This window comes from Triturus cristatus, chromosome 7 (assembly GCF_964204655.1).
Source record: "Triturus cristatus chromosome 7, aTriCri1.1, whole genome shotgun sequence".
NCBI classification, from domain to species: Eukaryota; Metazoa; Chordata; class Amphibia; order Caudata; family Salamandridae; genus Triturus; species Triturus cristatus.
The window spans coordinates 1,424,131,724-1,424,152,176 of record NC_140590.1 but is presented as its reverse complement, the minus strand read 5'-3'; the positions used below and the strand labels follow the sequence as shown (position 1 = coordinate 1,424,152,176).

Below are 20,453 nucleotides of genomic sequence, written 5' to 3'. Positions count from 1 at the left end.
CCACACTTAATAGGCCTGACTTAATAGAGATCACACACGCAAATACAAGCACGCTAAAATCCTCTGTGTTGGCACATTCAATCGGGACCAATTGACTATACCAATACTTGCTTTACTTTAAAAGTTTTTTAAACAAACTAAAAACTCCGTGGAAACTTGACATCTGCCTCTTTCTAGATACGACACGTCTTACCTCACTGAGGAAGTAAACCTCGAGGATTTGGGTGCACTAGCCTTGTTTGAGCTCTTTGAGTGTTTGACTGTCAAACCGCCAGTTGGGGCAATTGGTCTCTCGAGCCTAGCGGTAATACTAAAACCACAACCATATGAGAAGAGCAAAATGGAAAGTTTAATGATTCAGCAGGCGCGTCTGAGCATGGCTAATGGAACGTCTTAAAGTTAACTCCAATTCCTTGCACTTAATTGTGAACTGCATAGTGATTTGTCCAACTATTCCCCAAATTATCATGTCCCTGCTCAAGTAGTAAGCCAACAGGAGCACTCCACAATCTATCTAGCCTACCAGTGGAGTCATCCTGGCTGGTGACAGTGGAAAAAGCGACATTAACTCACCAGTCACTATTTTCTCTGTTGCAGTGCTCTACTTTCAAAGGACTTACATTTGTTTATAGGAATCAGTCGTGAATAGTAAAGGGTTAATGCACTTATTAATCAATAAAGGGCAAAACCTAATGAGGCAATTCTTTATTCTTTATCAGATTCGAGTGACAATTTAGCAGCAGTAAATCAAAGTCCATTCTACATAGAGACAGACCTCCCAATGGCATCTGTCTAATGTTTCATCTATGGCGTACAGAATTCAAGTAGCCAGTAATTAGTGTGGAAACCATAGCTGAGCTGCAGACAAAAGCATTCACACCACAATTGCGGATTTGTTCATGACACAGTGCCTCACTCCATTAGAGAAATGAGACGATAACCTCCCATAGAGGTTTTGGAGCAGAGTACAATGATCCATTGGCTGGCATGGATATATTCTTGTACACCTTGTTAAAATTGAAGCTACCAAGCTCCAACCATGTTCTCACGGTGGGCGTTGTGTGCACTCCCTGCTCATGGGGTATCTCGATAATGAGTTTTCTGCTGTTCTTATCTGGCCAAGGGCTGCAACCAGTGCTTTGAGTCAATTGTATTACTTAATTTTTTCAGCTGCATATGAATAACTGCTACATGTGTAGTGGAGGACTTCAGGGCCTGAAGTTAAACCTTGTTGTTTTGCAAAATAAGAGCATTGACCGTGGCCCTCCACACTGTGCTCCTGCCCTGTCTAGTTGATTTTTCCGCTGCTGGCAGGTGTGCGTTCCTAATCTGCTGCTGACATGAATGAAAGCCCTTCTTTGGCCTGAGAGAAGCTTTAAAGTCGCAAAGGGATTTTGAGTTTTCTAGAACAGAGGCACTCTTGATTTCAAAACGCAAACCCTTTCCATCCTATTGTCAACTAGAAAGTAAGATGGTAGACAGCAAAACGCGCTGCAGAGGGGCCGTTAATACTGAAAACTCTGGGCCTTCCCTTGTGGTTGGAGATCATTAATGAACCCCGTCACTTGCGTGATTTGTGTTGGCAGTGACTCCGGCATTGGGCAGTGCCATCTTTAAGAGGCTCCTGCTCAGACAGCATCACAGGGATGTCTACTTCATTCATGAGTAAAATTTATTATTGATCCTAGGGGACCCTAATTCTGTAAGAAATGAGCTGCCCACATCTTAGTACTCTGCTTAGCTTTGCTGTTTTAAGGGTATTGAGTCGTTTTATTGATGTCCAAGGTTTCCTCATCTTTGATTTCAGTTAACTTAAAAATCTTACAAGTGCTGGCAGTTTCTGCCCCTGCCCTTTTGCCAGGCAGTACAACACAGTTTTCTCCGCACAACCTTCACTTGATTCCTTAGCTCAAAGGCAGTGGTAGCATGGCTGTTGCTCTAGGTTCCTCATAACTACTGGTGGTGATCATTGTTCTAGGGTGAGGGAAAAAATGGATTTAGATTTTTGTGAGAAGACCGGACCATCTACGAGTGCATTATGTATTTCTAATATTCCACAGAAAAGTGGTATGGTGCCAGTTCACAGGCTGTCTGCAGGACTGCTTCAACATCGGTTCCCTTTTCATTTTTATGGTCAGCAAAGCAAACGTCTCTCTAGACCCTGCCTACCAGCCGGCAGTGTTTACAGTCCCAGATGAGGAGCAAAATTGCATACAAAGTTATTTGTAAAGGACCGGCTTCATCGAAGTACTATGTGCATTTCAGTATCCCGACGAGAAGTAGTGCTGTGTGGTATACGTGTCTATTTTTTATTTATTTTTGTTTACCATGAACAAGCTCTCATTTAACGCAATAATATTTTTTGGGTCAATAGAATCTTAAAATGAGAAAATGTGCATAAAATCTTGCATAGTGCAGCTAATTCAATGAAGTGAATTTTAAATAGATTTGAAATACTCTAATCATGCTGCGAGTACACCGGAGCTGAATTTCAGCGAAATACCTTAGGGTCAGCAGCTTCCACTGGCTAGCACAGGCCACCACGGGACACCAGCCAGCTGCTGCTCCTCCAAGCTCTTACCAACATTATTGGGTGCAACAGAAGTCTCACTGTGCCTTTTTTAGGGGCTGAAACTCGTGCTGCAACATTTATTGGTCAGATGTTTGTGCACCTCTGTGTTGGCGCTTTAAAAAAAAAAGCAATATCAAACTTCAGCCTGAAAGTTTGAAGAAACAATTGGAGACTTGTAGTTTAATTTTCTAAGCATTTTGTTGCATATTTTATTTTTTAAATGAACCAATTCCAGCCAAGGAAATGTTGCCCTGAATTCCTGGTGTCTAAAAATACCAAATGTGTGGATTTTCTCAGGAAATTTTATTTGTATAATCGATTAGTACTAGAGCAGATCACCAAATGGTGGTAGAATTCCTGCTTATGCAGCACTGATCATTTTTTTGATGGATAGTACCCAGGACAACATGGCAAGTTTAAAAACTATGCGTTTATCTAATTTTGTACAAAGCCAGGTACAAGCTAGACCTGGCTTTCCTTAACTGCTCTCTGGCAAGTAGAACACTCTGAACTTAACGTTTTGCAGATTAAAAAAAGAAATCGCCAAAACATGGTAATTCTCTCCAGTCTTGTTCATCCAAGAACATATCCCTGCAAAGGCTGGTCTCCCAGCTTTGTTCCGCTGGTTCTCCGGAGTATGGGTGACTAAAGATTTATAGGTTTTCTGTGGGGTTAGCGTGCTAATAGAGAATAAAGTGAGTGTAGTGCACAGGATTTCAAACTGTGGTGCACATCCCCCTGGGGTCCATGTCTGCATTCGCAGAGGCGGGTTCACGGGCATATGCAAGGACCTACAAGTATTTGCAATGCAAAAGGTCTCGCATTTGTTAGAGCTATGGGCATTGTAAATGACGACTTCTTTTATCTGTGTTTTGGTGTGGAGTGGATATATGTTGTTTGGAGTGTAATTATGTGGGTTGAATTGTATGGGGTGGAATTGTGTGGTGTGTAGTATATTTGTAGAGTGGAATTGTGACATGGTGAATAGATAGGGGTGACAACTGCTCAGAATAGATAGAAAGGAAGATGGAGAGGGATAGGTAGTTTGTGCATGAACTCTAGATTGAGGTTCAGAAATAATGTGTGGGATTTTAGAGAAAGGAGAGCAGGTCACAGACGCTAAGATGAGGAGGAGAGTGAATTAAAAAGTGGTGTAGATCAAGAGTAAGTGTAGTCCATCCAGTGTTCCCTGTAAGGTGCGTGCGCGCACATTAATTTTCCTGAGCGCACAATCTAGTTTGTGAAATGCACACACTGCACAAATCTAGCAAGAGGCCTTTTGCAGCTGCTTTCACAAATGAGAGCGACACAAAAAAGTAGAGTCTTGAACACATGTTTGGTAAAGTATGCAACTGGCAAACCTACGTTGACAAACAAAATCAAATATTCCTGGACTGGGGGAATTCCACAAAGCTCTGCACACAATGATCATATTCACTAACACACAGGCTCTGAATGCAGACTCTAGTTTAGACCCAATCTATCTCTCTGAGCAACCTTTGTTCGGTCTATACACAACACCTGCATAAGCACAGGTTATGTGATAGGACCCCCAGGGTCGCCCGCAAAACTGTCACACCTTGAATGCACATGGTTCTCACAGAAGCATGCAAAACCTTTATCATCAGATGTGCTGTTCCAATTGGCTCAATTAAAATGAACCAAGACTACAACTTCCAAATGACCAGGCCAAGACAAAAAATCAGAATGAGCAATAGTAACAGATCCCAGTCAATGGTAAACCACCTGCTGGTCACCGCTGCAAGGGAGACTCCCAATAGCACCAAAAATACCATGTAACTGTTGAATCATGCACTACAAGAAAAGACATAACATAGCATAATGTAAGATACACAGTATGCATAGCCTACCGATGCTGGACTACTATGGATGATCACATTGTAGATAAAGGACGTGAAATGGTATACTGATACCAACTCTTTGAAGCCCAAGTTTATTTATCTCTGACCGTTTTCTTTAGCCACATAGCAAATGGGTAAATTTGGGGCACAAAGCAACCAATTTGGTATATTGGTATACTTTATTTATTGAGTTTTATTGCAGTGCCTAACGTAGAGTAACCAACGGCCCCCACGTCACTGCAGATGGTTTGCAGCTTTGCAATTTTGTGTCGAAGCCCAATACATTTCAAGTGCTGTAGTCTTATTTTGCTGCCACTAAACTATTTACACTAGCATATGAAATCAGTGATTTATAGATGAAAAGTTCAGTACTCGACTCCATGTCAACAATGACCTAGAGCGAGGTGCTCACCCAGAAACTGAATCCACCACTGAACATTGCCCATATACCAGTATGAGAGTGGGCGCGAACATGTAAATGGAGTACTGGTGAATGCAAGCACATTTAGTTTTCCCATACATAATCACACCGATTTACTGTGGGTATCCGATTCAGGCACAATTGGAGAGGCAAATTCATTGTAGAGTGACTTTTAACATTCTCCATGTGTGCGGTTTGTGTTCAAAACTAAAGATTAGACCGTTTCATAAAGGCCTTATTGGTATGGCGAAAACTGAGTCTTTGCATAAAGATATCTATAGCAAAGCTTTCAAGTTTACCGAAAGCATGCAAGTAGTACATGCACTGCATTCTGGGACATGTAGTCCTGTCTCAAAGACCTTCACGCGCATACTGGCAGGTGGAAATTGGTGGCCGCAGCAAAGTTAAGATTAAAGCAAAGTGGCTAGACCTGCCAGCTGTCTGAAAAATTTACCAATCCGCTCCTTGGAGCTATCGGTGCGGCTGCAGCATGTTTTAGCAACGAAATAAGATTAAATCCAACAGGATTTCGCCAGAGAATCTCCAAGAGAACTAAAGACCAGTCTTGTGGGCAGTCGGACCACACCTTCAACGCCTTCTCTTCCAGTATGTCCACAATTCAGGCCTGTGCACTGCATTCCTGCTCGCCACATTTCCCGGCAGCAACTGCTGTATAGTCTAACTAGGAAGCGGTTCACAAAGGCTCCAGGAAAACCCCTCTTATTGGCATGACAAGGCAGGAGGAGAGTTGCAATGTTTTACCGCGTCTGAACAGTAGCAGTTTCATAGTGTTGCCTTTAAATCTTTAAATTGGAATGCAATATTGTGCCTGAGCTAATGCACTATATGTAAACTGTTCACACTTAATTAACATTGTTGTCAAATACTAGAATAACCTCAGTGGCATTCAGCCTATTTTTCCATTACATAATAATGTAAATTTTTTTCTCCTTCTCTTTGAGTTTTGGATTCTTTCCATATTCTCAGATTTCAATCTTATGTTTTTTTTAAACATTTACTTGAGACACTCAACAATACAAAGTACTACATAGCAGTTTAATATGTAACACTAAGCAAAGAGGACATGGTATATAACAGAGCTGTCAAAACCTACAGTTTAAGGAAATATTGTGTTTCTCTTTATTTGAATCTGCCAACCAACTATTACATTTTTGGTATATTCTGCCGCTGGTGAAGTGTGAAACAATGATCTTCCCAGCTGAGAAAAAGTGTCCAACTCACAGCCCTCTGCTCTGTTTGGCATTCTGGGAGTGTAGTTTTGGCATTTTTGGACGCTCCAGAGTTTTGATTTGTGGGAGTGAGTAAAGCAGTGATGCTAGCTGCTGGACTTTAATTCATGTGTTTTCCTTTATTGTGGCATGGCCTGCACTTGTACAGTTCCTGCTTGCTATCTGCCTCATTTCATCCATGTCATACCTGAAAGTCAGTTGGTAGTGTCTTGAATCAGCTTCGTGCTTTTGAAATAAGTTTGCGGTGCTGAAGGATTTGGAGACTGGTGGTCTTCAACTTACTTAACTGTGGCAATTCAGTTTGAAATTTTATTTAGTTCTATTTCTGTATTTTACCCTAACAAACGCATCATCCAGCTAGCATGCTTGGATTGAGCTTCAAAATAACGCAGTTTGAGTGGCTTCCTACAGTTGAGTAACTGAAAAGCTAGCCAAATCCTTCATGCACTACTACTGGTAGGCAAACTCTCCTTTCCCTAATCCTCTTGCCCACTCCCAATTTCAGGAGACAATGCAGTGAGTAACTTAAATGGTGCGGCACCAGTGTTCACCTTTTGTGCCACCATTGAGGGATCTTGGAATGTAGGTAGTTGCTGAGGTAGTTGAATGTAGGATGGTTCAAATAGAGTATGTTTTATGTGCAACACAAACCTATAAACCATGTACATTGTATCCTCTGGTTTGGTTTAAATCATGTTTGTCCAACCCAACATATATCCAGAAGAGGTTGATCAATTACAGATTTTCCCAATAATAGTATAAGATTAATTCATGTTCAGATAATCTAAATAGTTTGCTTGCATATCGAGTGGTTATCCTAAAAATCAAGCATTGATACTACCTTTTGCCACTATGTTGGATATAGATACCCCTGCTTTTGTGTAGAAACAAGAACAGACTAAACCAAAGGTGTAAAAAGTTATTTGATAAATGAGACAGACTGTGTTGGTGTTGTAATGGGACTGTACTCCTCCCAGTTACTTGCCCAATCTTTAAGTGATTCCAGAGGGGAACCACTGGAACGGAGGAATAACCTTTTCACTGAAGTCTGTCTATGTAAGTGACCACTGCACTTGCACACAAATACACATGTGTAGACTAACGTACAGAATTGGATAGGAAATGATCACTTACCACTCCTCGCGTTTTAATGTAGTAAATGAGTTGGTGCGAAAATGTTAATGACGCACGCTTGAAATCGTGTCTTGGCACTGCAAGTTGACAGGAACAAACTCGGAAATGTTTGCCTCATTGTGCTGTTCCCTTGAATCGTCGTCTTTCGAACCGTGGCCTCAATTGAGATTCATGGAATGCGATTTAGTTGGCATACAAAAATAATTCTTTGGATTAACATTGTTGCTGTTAATCTTTGGAGCTAGATTTGAACAGTGCCATAAAGTACAGAACTACGCTGTGTTAACAAATCTAGATGTGTGAAGTGAAAATTCCAGGGTGTGTTGTGAGGGCTTTCTCTTTTACGGACCGTTTCCTGGCTGACTACTGCAGCATTTATTTTGTGCAACCTCTACACTGGGTATCCGTCAGACAGGACAAAGGTCGCTTTGTCCCTTTCGCAGTTCTTACTGTACAGAAAATTAAGGGGTGTCAGCCCAGCTTCCTTCTTTGTTTTTAAGGAACTACCCAGTTTTTCTTTTATAGATGAAAGTGCCTGTATAATTTAAATTGTTGTCTTAATTGTTTTGCAGTCTGAAACAGAGCTGTAAAAAGCAAAACAATCTTGCCATAAATAATCCATAAATAAAATAATCTGCATACGCCTTGGAACTTGCTGGAATGTCCTCCCATTTGGAGAGAAATCCTCAGCCACTTGAAACCTTTCACTACTGGACTGCCGAAAATGCCACAGTACCATAGTAGTGGACCATTATGAAATGCCAGATAAATACCAGGAGAGTGTGAAGCGATCAGCTCTATTCATCTCTGTTGCCTCTGTGCTCACGAGATGGTTAAGCCACATTAGAATACCATCTGATCAAATCACTCTAAAGTGTATGGTATCCACTACTAAAACCCAGGGCCCCAATAGCAGAGCACATGAAAATCTGTGGGGCCACCTTGAGACCCATCCCTTGTAGTTGTTGCATTCTACTTATCCATCATGGGATTGCGAAACTTATTTAACTGCTAGACTATTTCTTACAGTCAAGTAGGATTCAGGAAAGCAGTTTGTTGTTTAATCAAATAGAAAAATATTATAAATGAACCATTTATTTCTTTAAAACAAGCGTGCTGGTTCTACACGATAGTTAGGTCAGGTTTGCCATAGATGTAGCGTTTTCTGGGTTACTAATAACTTTGACAAGTTTAAGAAACTTTCCCCAAAAAGTTTATACACGTCTGCTCCTTTCTTGAAAGTTTCAGGTGATCCGTCAAGTGTGGTCCGAGGAAAAAAGGGGGGTGGGGGATGTAAAATTTCTGTGCGTTTTCTTAAAACACAACTACAGCAAAAACTGCTGAACGGAATTGCACCAGATTCTGCTGGAAGCTAGTTCTTGGTCTGCAGTGTGCGCTATTTGTGTAAATCCATTCAGTAGTTTTTCAGAAATTAAGGATCCAAAATAATTGTATATTTTGGCAGTTGGCGAGCCTCCCGCAAGCGGGAAATCAAAAATGAAGCCATGTGATTGGTCGAGAAGAGAGAGGCTTGCAAGACCTGATGGAAAATTACTGAGCCTACCATAAGGTGTTTTATGATCTCACAGGATTGTATAAAAATTAGGGCGGTAGCAAATTATTGTGGCCTATTAGCCCCACTCGATTAAAAGTCCTCCTTCAGTGTGGCACCCAGCGCCTTATGATGATAGTCTACCTTGTGTGTTTGAGGATATTGCATATGTGTGGTGCAATTATGTGCAATGTGGGTATATTTGCTTGGACCAGTGTATCCATTTTGGCCCCTGGTTTAACATAATAGAAGATGAAGGATGCAAACAGCTTCTGCCAGACAGTGAAAGGGTGTAGCTTGCATTCCTGAAGCCAGAGAGTGGAGACCCATATGCTGAAAAAAGGGAGTATGGAGGAAAGGCTACACTTCAAAATCCTATATGGACCAGATGGTGGGGAGAGTCATCCAGTTCTGTTAGTGGGTAAATTCCTAGTCAAAGTCTGTCCTTTTGTCTGTCCCTTATTACTACTTCAGGAAGCCTGATGGTGGCCAGGTTCAGTATTCACAATTCATTTTGCTCATATTTTCTGGAAATGAGTGTAAACGTGGAAACCAGTCCACCCCACTTCATTCCTGTTTCAAGATCTTGGAACTGGAAAGCAGTGCTTCACAAAGCGCTTTAAGAGTTGAGACCAGGGCTTATGTCTGCAAGACACCCAGTCTCCGAGATTGGAGAGCACATAACTTGAAGCCTGTAGTTTGCTAGAGAAGCTGTGGGTGTGCCTAGTGCATTGAAGCCTGTCTGCTCAGAGGGAAGAATAGTGTCTTGCCCTGCGGGAGAAGTGTGTCCAGGAGAAGCCCTGCTGTGCCCTCCTTGCCTGGGATGCCTTGAAGAGGCTGACTGTCTAGTGGGAGTGGGGCTAGTTACACAATGCTAATTACGCTGTACAGTGAGAAGTTGTCTTGTCTCCTCTAATGCGATTATGGGGGTAAACTGCATAAAGAAGTGAAACCATATAACTTTGTGTCAACTGGAGCCTCTGCAGTCGGGGGACTGGTGTTGCTGCTGCTTTCAGCTCGTGACACACCCACGAAGAATCAGACTCAACTGAAGCTTGTCTGCCCTGGCCCAGAGTTTGCACATCTAGGGATGCTCGAACTCATGTGTTGCACTGCCAAGGAAACCCATCCCAGCGGCTACATTCCTGCAAGGCTACCCCTCACCAGCCTCCCATACCAAGCTGATGCCTGAAGCAGTGACCTGAGAGAGAGAGAAAATCTACTGCTGCCACAGATGAAAATACAGACCAGTGTCTGCTGGGTAGAGTTCTTTTCAGTGCAGGTAACAGCAAGACACAGCCCATAGACCCTTAAACTGTAAATGCGAACAAAGCCAAATCTCAGTAAGGATGTTTATTTACTCTGTAAGATTATTTTGGGTTTAAGAACTATGCAAACTGATCCATGAGCTGTCCAATGGCATCTGCTTCGTGAAACTAGCACCTCTGCCTAAGTTTGCTAAATTCTCCCTTTGGGTAGAGGAGAACCCAAGACATTTGGTTGTATTGTTTAATCTGTATTTAATTGTGTAGTATTTCATATGACTTTGATATCAAAAGTATTTTTTTTCTTAAAGGACCAGCACTGGAATGGACACTACATTTTGTCTATTGGTTGCCACTTGACTTCTGAGCTCACCCCCACTCTCTTCCTGTGTAGCCTTTGACTCCTCGCCTATGCTAACCTGAGACTAAAGTGTGGAAAGGGTATAGTGGCCCCTGTTACATAGCTGGAGTAGGGCAGACTTCAAGACAGCAGTGGCAAACTAAATCATCCACCAACCACTCTGTGAACATGGATCTTGAAATATGTCCTGTTACCACGATCTCCAAAGCTAGCTAGACTGCTTAAAGATAACCACAGATAAGTCTGCCAAGCAACATCAGAAAATATCACCTCTTTTAAACCCATTGACCCATTCACTAAACTTAAAATCAATCTGCCTTCATCCCAGACTGATCCCAACGCTTTTGTATTCATTGAAATCATATAATGTTCTTAATCCATATATCTCACCATTAGGATACCACATTCTCCACCTGGCTACAGTATATAAAAACTGATGGATGCTTCGTTCACCTAGAGTCCAATGAATACACACTGATGTAATCAAACTCGAAGATACAATGACTTGGTGTCAAAATTGCAAAGACCCCACCTAAGCCACTGAGACTGAGCATCTTACACCACCTTCTTGCCAAAAGTTTTTTTTTCAGGGACATTTCAGCCTTCCCTAAGGGGAAAGATGAATACGCCAACACACTCTAGCTTCAACCTCATTGGCTGAAGTTTGTGTTCTTTCAAATGAGGTGGATGTGTTACTAAACATATTGTGTTTCAGGGGCATAGATTTTTGCATACTATATTTTTATACTTTATACTGCTATTTTAAAGTCGCAGGGTTCCCAGCCTGACGACTTGAAATAATTCAAGTATGTGAACTTATAAAAGATACCAATGTTAGAGAACTGGAGTACATGTAGGTAACTAATATCTTAGCTTGCCCTCCGGTGTAATGCTGGCTTGCACCTCCATGTAATACTGGAAACGGAAATGTTGAACTCTAGATTAGGTTTTACTTCTCTTACCTAGTTTTATGAATGATCTGTAACAGTTTCACCTTGAAGAGGAATCTGCTCCTACTTGAAGTTCATACCTGGTCTTTCGTTTTTGATTAAATATCCATTTACACCCCCTTGACTTCCTGGTGTTCATTGTGTAGAATTGGACATGTGTGCATCTCAACAATGTTGTTCCCATCAAGCAAAAATCTGTGCTGTCGTGTAGGTGTTAGACTGGTTGGAGGCAGGGGAGATGGTATATCACTGTACACCATTGTTTTCCTTCCGTCCCTGGAGCCTGCCTGGAGGTGTTTGGGGTACCTTTTACCAGCTTTTGTGACAAAAGAGAAGAGCAAAGTGATTTTAGTTTTCTGCAGGTGCGACATCACATCCGTGAAATAAGGTTTATCTTTTATTTGGAAGTCGAAGTAATCAGTATCCTTTCCAATGCAATAATGCTCCTTCATAAAAGATTGTTGATGAGGGGAATCATGATTTGAGCAATACCTTTAAGTGCCTAATAATATACCCCTTCCTTCTGCAAGTGGCACTGAAGGCTCCAGCTACAAAAAGGTTTCTCAAGCACGTACTCATTTTTATATTCGATATGACAGGTAGGACCGCACTGATACCTGCCAGATCTCTTTTCTTTTTTTCTGTTTTAATGAACCTCGGGTGATTGCGGTTTCAGATTGTGAAATGTTTTTATGAGGTAAATGCCCTCTGGTGGTGTTCACAAGTTTGAACATTGTTGCTCCTGTATGTGTTTCTCATTCCGAATTCCTTGGCCTGAGATTGTTTATAGCTCCATTATTTACGAACTACAAGGCGGGTCATAGTATGTTATATTCACTGCCATTCCTGTGATGGAAACTTTCCAGGTATGTGTTCTTCATGTTTAATATGTTTGGGAGCAGGCATGACGAGGTGTCTTGTCAGCACTGTGCCAAGTTGATAGTCTGAGCCCTTCTGATGCAAGATAACCGAAGACATTCCCAAGCTCGTTACTTGTGGTGTGAATGAGCAGTAGCAGGTGCAGTTCTCCAGGACAAACATCTCATTGCCCTGAAATTCAAAATATACTACTTAAAGCTTTAGTGACGACAGTGTTTACAATATTACTATAAATATATTTCAAGATAATGCATATCTATGTAGCAATAAAATTATCTTTATTAAAAGAAAACCATTTTTATTTAATTTTTTTCAGAAGAAGCAGACTACAGCGCCTTCGGTGCGGACACTATGACAAGAAAGAAGAATGTTCTAGCCAACGTGTTGCGCCCAGATATTAACAGAAAGAGGCCCCACATTGTGATCAGCATGCCTCGTGACTTCAGGCCAGTCTCCTCCATTATCGATGTAGACATCCTTCCAGAATCTCACCGCAGGGTACGGCTTTACAAGCATGGCAGTGAAAAACCTCTAGGATTCTACATCCGCGATGGCTCCAGTGTTCGAGTAACTCCACATGGGTTAGAGAAGGTTCCAGGCATTTTTATATCAAGACTTGTTCCTGGAGGCCTTGCTCAAAGCACAGGTTTGCTAGCGGTCAATGACGAAGTTCTTGAAGTCAATGGCATTGAAGTTTCTGGAAAGTCTCTTGATCAAGTTACAGATATGATGATTGCTAATAGCCATAATTTAATCATTACTGTACGGCCAGCAAACCAGAGAAATAATGTTGTAAGGCATAGTCGGACTTCTGGTAGCTCTGGCCAATCCACTGACAGTAGTAACAGCCTCCATGGGTTCTTGACGACAACCCAGCCGATTATACAGAATTTCCATGAAGAAGAAGTCGATAGTGATGAGGAAGACATCATTATTGAAGGTTCTGGGGAGCCCCAGCAAATTCCCAAAGCAGAGTCTAACATTGAAAGCGTTGAATCGTTAACACAATATGAATGTCTTCACGAAACAAAGCAAAACGGTTATATTCCATCTAATGATCTTAGTTTCCTTACACTAGACGATGATGTAAGCATCGTCCCAGGAAAAAGTAATGACGACCACAAATGCTTAGAAGAAGATGGAACAATTATAACACTATAAACTGCATATTCTACATTTTCTGGAGGTGCCATTTAATGTTCGCATCTGGCTTGCTGTAGATTGTATATTTTGTTTCATTGTTAATTGTGACCTATGCTTGATTACTGTGTGCTTAATTGAAATTTAAGCATGCTGCTTAAAATCCTAATGTGAAGTTTTTTTTCCTGTTTACGTTTTACAGCAAAAATGATTCATTTATCACAAGCATTGCTTCTATTTTATGAGAAAGCAGTAGCAGCAAAATACTTTAAAAAAAAAAAAAGTAGACTTCTTATATTCTCTACTTCTCTCCAATTTTACAACTTGTTGCAGTTGTACCAATTGTTGATAAGGACTGCACTCAAAGCAGCTTAAAGACTGAGACGATGGCACCTTTATGGATCACATCACTCATATTGCCTGCACTCATCCTATGTTTTCGCATACCTAAGCTTCATTTGTTTTTAATTGAGTCGATACCTCTCACCACCTCATCTCCCTTTTTGACCATAACATATGAAGAACTTCCCTAGGGATTTTTCCTCCTGTGTGGTGGGTTTTCTTCTATCATTACATAAGTTTTTGTGCTCTCGCTTCGTGGGTTGTGCTTAGTTATGTTACTACAGGTAAAACATTAACATATTTGAGAGTTATCCTCTTCAGTGACCATTCCATGCCAATTCTGTATTTTCTGTAGTTGGTGGAATCTGCAGCTGATATTTTAATTTTTATGAACTAGGCAGAAATGTTTGTGCATTCGTAATCTTGTTCGACTGGGCTGAGGTTGGAATCCCAAGGCAAGAAAATAACTGCAAAAAAACTAATTTTTACTTAACACATTCATTGTTTGGTCCTCAAATTTTGAAAGAGCAATGGGTGATGGTGGGGTTTGGGCGGGGGGATTTGTGGAGCCTTGCTTTCACATAACCGATCCCTTTTCTGATAGCCTCCCCTTTCATATACGCTGAAAGCACAAATTAGGTCGCTGTTAGTTGAGCGTTTGGTGCTGAGTGAGGGACTTCGTTTTTGAACTATGATTCGTATAATCTAGGAAATTCTTTAGGTGCCTCTCCATAAGTACAACGTTGTAGTAGCATGGAGTTTTAATCGGGCATTTTGCACCTCTTTATGCTCAGACACTTTAGCAAGAGGTGATGGGCTACCTTTAACACTCCTAAGTATACAATCATCCAGGACCAATATTTCCAAATGTAGTCGATGGTGTACTTTTTCCACACTACTGACACACTACGGATCTCTTAAGTTATTGTTGAAATCATGCATACAGTGCAGCACGAATATACAGTTGGCTGACTATTGAGGCATCCAGCAGTACTTGCTACCATCAGCTAATTAACATAAATATGTGCTGTACAATGAGCATCTTCGCTGTAGAGGTCACATTTTTATCACTGTGGTATTAGCTGTCTGATGTTACCCACCAAAATATCCTTACAACTACATTAAAGCAGTCATCCTTACCCTACTAACCACATGTGTAAATCGCACTGTGATCTGATGAAACTAGTTGAATACTCCATACTGCCAAAAGGGATTGCATTGCAATACCAAATTGCAAATTAGCACTATACGGGCACTTAATAACAATGGCACATGCTCTCATGAGAGAAGAGTTGCATTAGTCCCTCATATCAAGTGGCTGTTTAGTAACAGGGGCTTTCTGGTTGTGGTTCGTAAAGTTGGCGACACATTGCTTTCATTATAGCCTCTGAGGACTTTTTTTGGTGTGGGTGTGAGATGCTGGCCCGTCTGTATTGCTATGCTTTTGAAGGTATTGAACAATCTGACCTAAATCTATGTTGGTTGGAACTTGAACATGCAAGATACTATAAGTGATGGGCCCAGATCCGCATGAGAATAGGTACGTGCACAATCATGGGTTCCTATTTTGAAACTAGTTTTAGAGGCTTTCTGGGATTCGTCACCAGTTAGAACTCTGAGTGAGAGCATTTTGGACTAGCTTCATCTATTTTCTCATTTTTTATTTTATTGCCAAGTTAGTGCATGCTTAGATTGAGATTGTCATAACTGGTTGATTGCTTAAAATCTGGTTTTAAGGCTTACACTAAATTATTTTGAGATGCATAATTTGAGAGTCAAGTTTTAGCAAATTGGAAATATTGTACTTGGAAGCCTTGTTTACAAATCTTGATTGAAAAGGTAAAGCTCGGTGAATTGTAGATTTCAAATGTTATAACCTTTCTGAATGGAAGACACCAATACGAAGACTAAGTTCAAATGTTGAAACACCTTAATTACAGTTCTACATAAGACTGTTTTCACAGTTGAAACTGTTTACCTGTTTCGCAATTCAGAGTAGATAATACGATTAATTGTTAAAAGATTTGTTCTTCTGAAGTTGTTTTACAGTTCCACGTTCCATATTTTATGCTTGGGATTTCTCATTGTAAAATGTATTTTTTCACTTGCATTATTTTAATTCTTTAGGTTATGCATTGGGTCTGAAGTGACAGCCAATTTCTTGGTAATTAGATTACTAATGCTATGGACAGAATCCTGTAGAATTGGGTTAGGAAGTTACCCTAACAAAGGCGGTGCTGCAAGGCCTTACAAATAGTAAAACACAAAACAAATCTTTATAACGTTAATTCAATGCATTTCCATGAGATTGTGTTTTAAATACATTTAATATTCACATCAAATTATATTGCAGGGATTATTCACATGAGAATTAAAGTATTCAATCTATTTTTGGGTTGGCAAGTAGAACATTGGGGTGAGGCCAGAAAAAGGCACTCCTGTGTTTGCCGCTATTTAAGTGTTAACCAGTGGTGACTGCTACTGAAATATTGATCCAAAAAGGATTTGCCACTTATTTGAATTTGTGCATGTCTCCTACTAGTTTGCTTTCTTTTGTGCAAGTTTCCCCTTATCTGAATCATTATCGTATGAGCTTGCAATTTCATTTATAGCAATAATGAAAAATGGCACCAGTGCTGTTAGTTTGAGGGAATAGGATAATGAACACTCACTTCGTACACAGAGAAAGTTGCATGGCTGGCTCCCTGATCAGAACTTTATCCTTAAGGGGTCTGAAAGTGGGAAACAAGTCAGAGTTTGCAATAATTGGAGTTGGCTGAGTTCCGCAAGCGGCAGAGGGAGGTAAGTCGCTCTGCTCGTGCTGATTTTTAGCGCCGGGTGTTTGTCCTGCACTGAAAAAATCAGCGTGAATGGCACCATGTGCAGTGCAAGAGGGTTCAGCTTTCCTCTGCACAAGAGACACCTTCCTTTAAGTCTGCAGCGGGTTTCTCAACACGAGCGTTAGCGACCTGCTGCGACTGCCTGTATAGCGTTGGATTTTCCTCGCTCGGGCTCGCCAACTTAACATTGGCGAGCTGCGAGAGAGGAAAAAACTCTGCGAGTGGAGTTTACCGTCCAGGCCTATTTCTAACCTTGCAACTTTCATAAATGCATAAAGGGGTCATTAATATAAAGCTAATCAGATTTGCACTGAGGGTTCCCAGTGGTTTTTTTAACTTCTCAGAAAGCTAGTCCAAATCACTGAAATGCATTGTGCAATAACATTTTAAAACATTTGGTTTTTGGCTATCGTATATTTTACATGCTTCATATTTATTTTCTGAATTTGTGACCGTCATATGTCTGTTATTATAACAGTTTAATATTTAGATTGAAAGAAAACAAGAACTTTGTATTGAAGTTTCTTTACAGTAGAAACACCCTCTTAGGTTTTCACAATCTACAGTACAATACTTCAACAAATAAACCTATCTTGGCTGCAAGTTTGAGGCAGCATATTTCAATATTTACAGATTTTGGGCATGCAATGCCCCAGCTTTAATTCTTCAAAGGTATAGTTTAAAAAATGAAATGATCAGTGTGAAGTTGTTGCCTATTTAATTATGTAAGTACTTTGGCACTGCACATGTCCACTAATCGCTTTCAGACCAATTTGAATGATAGTTGCGGAGAGTCCATTAGTTATTTGTTTACTTACTTGCTCCTTGATTTCATGGTCACAAAAAAGTATATCTAACCTTGGAGACCATATTATATATTCTCAGTTGGGAATTATGTGGTTGTATGTTTTACATATGTTCTATCCTCAAAACATATGCAAATAAAGTGACAGGTTTAATAGTTAAAAAGTTCAAATTTTTTTACATGCAATCCTAAAGCCTACCCATCAAAATCAATAATTTTCTTATTTGCTGCATATTGTCTCAATCAATATTAACTATATGGCTAAAGGCATGAGATGCTTTTACTGTTGCGAGCAATTGTGAGTTCCTCCATGTCACTATGTATTTTTGTAAATGTTTTATAAAGCCTAATTCATGATCGATCAAATGCTCTAGCATAGATTGTTAGAAATCATTTTAAATCAAAATGGTACTGGGGTGGAGTATAATGAATTATAGAAATGTATACTATGTTATGCTGTCATACACTACCTCTTTTCACGTTTTGTTAACATCTCAAACTTACTGTTGAAAAGCTAACTTGGGGACTTAACTTCACGTGCGATTCCTTTCTTTTGAAACTGTAAAATATTGAGTTTATTTTTATAGTTTTTGTGTAATTGCCTCAGGAAAAGGTTCTTTCATTAAAGGGCTGTGTTCTGTGGAAGATGAAAACTTTTATTAGTATTTGAATTTGCAATTAGTTAAAGCTGATCGTACCTTGCTTGTATATCACTTGCTTGAAAGCGAAGGTGGAAATTCTGAAGGCCAAGTCACTGGGGTTTCTCCTTCAATGAAACTGCACAACAGCTAGTTAGAGGGCTTGTGGGGAGCGATGCGTTTTATATTTTTTTCTCAAATTAAGGAATGTGAAAGGGCATTCAGCTTTTTTTTCTCTTTTTTTTTATGTCATAAGGATGTAGATCCTTATTGAAGGTTTATTATTTAGAGGAAATGTATCCAACTTTTTTTAATTCACCTATCAAATATAGTTTGTTATATGGAATGTCATTTTGGAAATTGTTTACTAATATGTATAAGTTATTGCAGAGAACTGAACAAAAATATAAAAAAATAATGTAAGTTCTGTTCATTCCTGCCCAACCAAGAAAAATTATAACATACGGAAAAATGTGCATTACATATTGATTATTCGTTTTAGTCTATATTTTGTTTCCTTGGCTGTCCTTAATATATATATGCCTCTTATTTGTTTCATCTCAATTGCATATCAGTTTCTCCTAAAATTAGTGTTTATTAAGATTGTATTTAAATTAAAGTACTAGATTGAACAGAAGCTAGATCTACATTAAAAATATGTCCTTTGTCTAAGTTCGCCATTATCATAAGGAGATAGTCAAAATGAACACCAAGACAGATTTGCTTTTAATTATGTAATAAATTATTTACAAAGCACTTCAAGGTTCTTGCAAGTTTTGAAAAATCCAATGTAAGTGAAAAACAAAGATACCACTGAGTACACTGAACTCTTTTTTTTTTTTTCCTATTTAGAAATCTTTGGTCGCTACATGTACTGTTGCTTTCAACAAGGTACTAAATATGGTTTTACCATTACAAGGAAAATATGCCTTTGAACCTGTGGCTTCCTCAGTCTTTTTAACTAACATTATCTTAGATTTTTTTTTTTTTTAAAGAATTCACATTTTCAGTGCAAACGCTTTGCTACCAATGGCTATTACTTGCTTTTTGATAATATCTGGTAATATGTTTAGGAAGGTTGTCATATCAATAACTTGGTACAATATAGTGTACCTGACAAACAATGTAAGAGTTGTTGCACATGATGATACAAAAGCAATTATATGTAATAAAAAGGTATTAACCCCCTAAGAACAGCGGGTCAGTTGACTTTGGCTTTGCCATTAACAGCTGATACTACTGTGAAGTTGGAATTATTTAAACTACCTACTTGTAGTTCCTACCATAGGTGTCATTTGAAAAACACACATTGTTCTATTTGGATTCGCTAGACTATTGGGTGGAAGTGTGGGCTTTAAAATATCTGGAATTTTGGAAAATTCTTTATTCAGGTTACTTCTCTGCACTGTGGAAAGCACATGAAAATTTTACTCATGAAATATTCTTGAAACTGGAAAGTCTTTTAACTGCACCTTATGATAAAATATTGCACGAGAAATATTGGAAAATTCACTCTGCTTGTTGCTTTGTTACTGTCTCGAGTCCAGGCTAACTGTGAACCCTGTGTTTTTTCATGTCCTTAAGTAAAGAAAGATGATCATAAGGGATCAGCAACATGTATGTACTTCAGTGGGTACAATATATTTTGGAATTAAATTTTACTTGCTCTGTAATTTTATACATGAGTAAAAATGTTTAAAAAATATCAGTATTTTTTCTTACAACTCTATTGTAAATGCAAATTTATACCACACTAAATGACCTTTACTTTTTGGTAATCAATTGTAGCTTCAATTGTATATTAGTGTCTTATATTTGTACATAATGAAATAATAAACTTATATAAATTATTAGTTTGATGTTTGTGTTTGCTTATTGTGTAAATGCATATGACATCGTGCTATTTGATTTTAAAGAGTAGAAGCTAGTTACTGTCAGTTGTTTCTCCTCTCTGCCTTTGGTTTTTCCTGCTGCCATGCTTGCAGTACGAGCAGCTGTATGCTTTTGATTTCAATTGTCATGCTGTACTTTGTTTCCTTTTGTTTGTATTTACCTCCACATCTTAATTTCAGAACTGGTAATCACTCGACACTAACTGGAACTGTCTTGTAACAGGTGTGGGACCCTGAAAGGTATATGAAATATTTGTGAAACTAACCTGTACCAATGTCTAGGAATTGGATTTAGAAAGAGTTGGGTTTTGGTGCAGGTTTGAGAATTTTTTTTAAGACTGACTGCAATAGGACTGGGAAAGTCTGATCACAAGTTGCAGATGAAACCAAAATATATAACTTTTCTTTGGTGGTTAGTTTTCTAAGAAACCATACTGTGTTGTAGTGAAGAGAAATATCTGCTGTAAAATTGAACATTATGCTTTGCATTTCTACTTAGTAAGCCTGAGGTTTTTGCACATCATGGGTAATACTCGCTTGTGCTTGATGC

The 20,453-nt window shown here is 39.4% G+C and overlaps 1 protein-coding gene across 1 annotated transcript in view; it reads left to right on the top strand.

Annotated features, from left to right (window-relative positions):
- Positions 1-19,864, top strand: part of PARD6B (par-6 family cell polarity regulator beta) — a 58,132-nt gene extending 38,268 nt beyond the window's left edge. Inside the window, exon 3 of the mRNA XM_085619146.1 lies at positions 12,563-19,864. Coding sequence (XP_085475272.1) covers positions 12,563-13,407 — 845 coding nt within the window. The 3' untranslated portion in view covers positions 13,408-19,864. The remainder of the gene's footprint in view (positions 1-12,562) is intronic.
- The last annotated feature ends 589 nt before the right edge of the window (positions 19,865-20,453 follow it).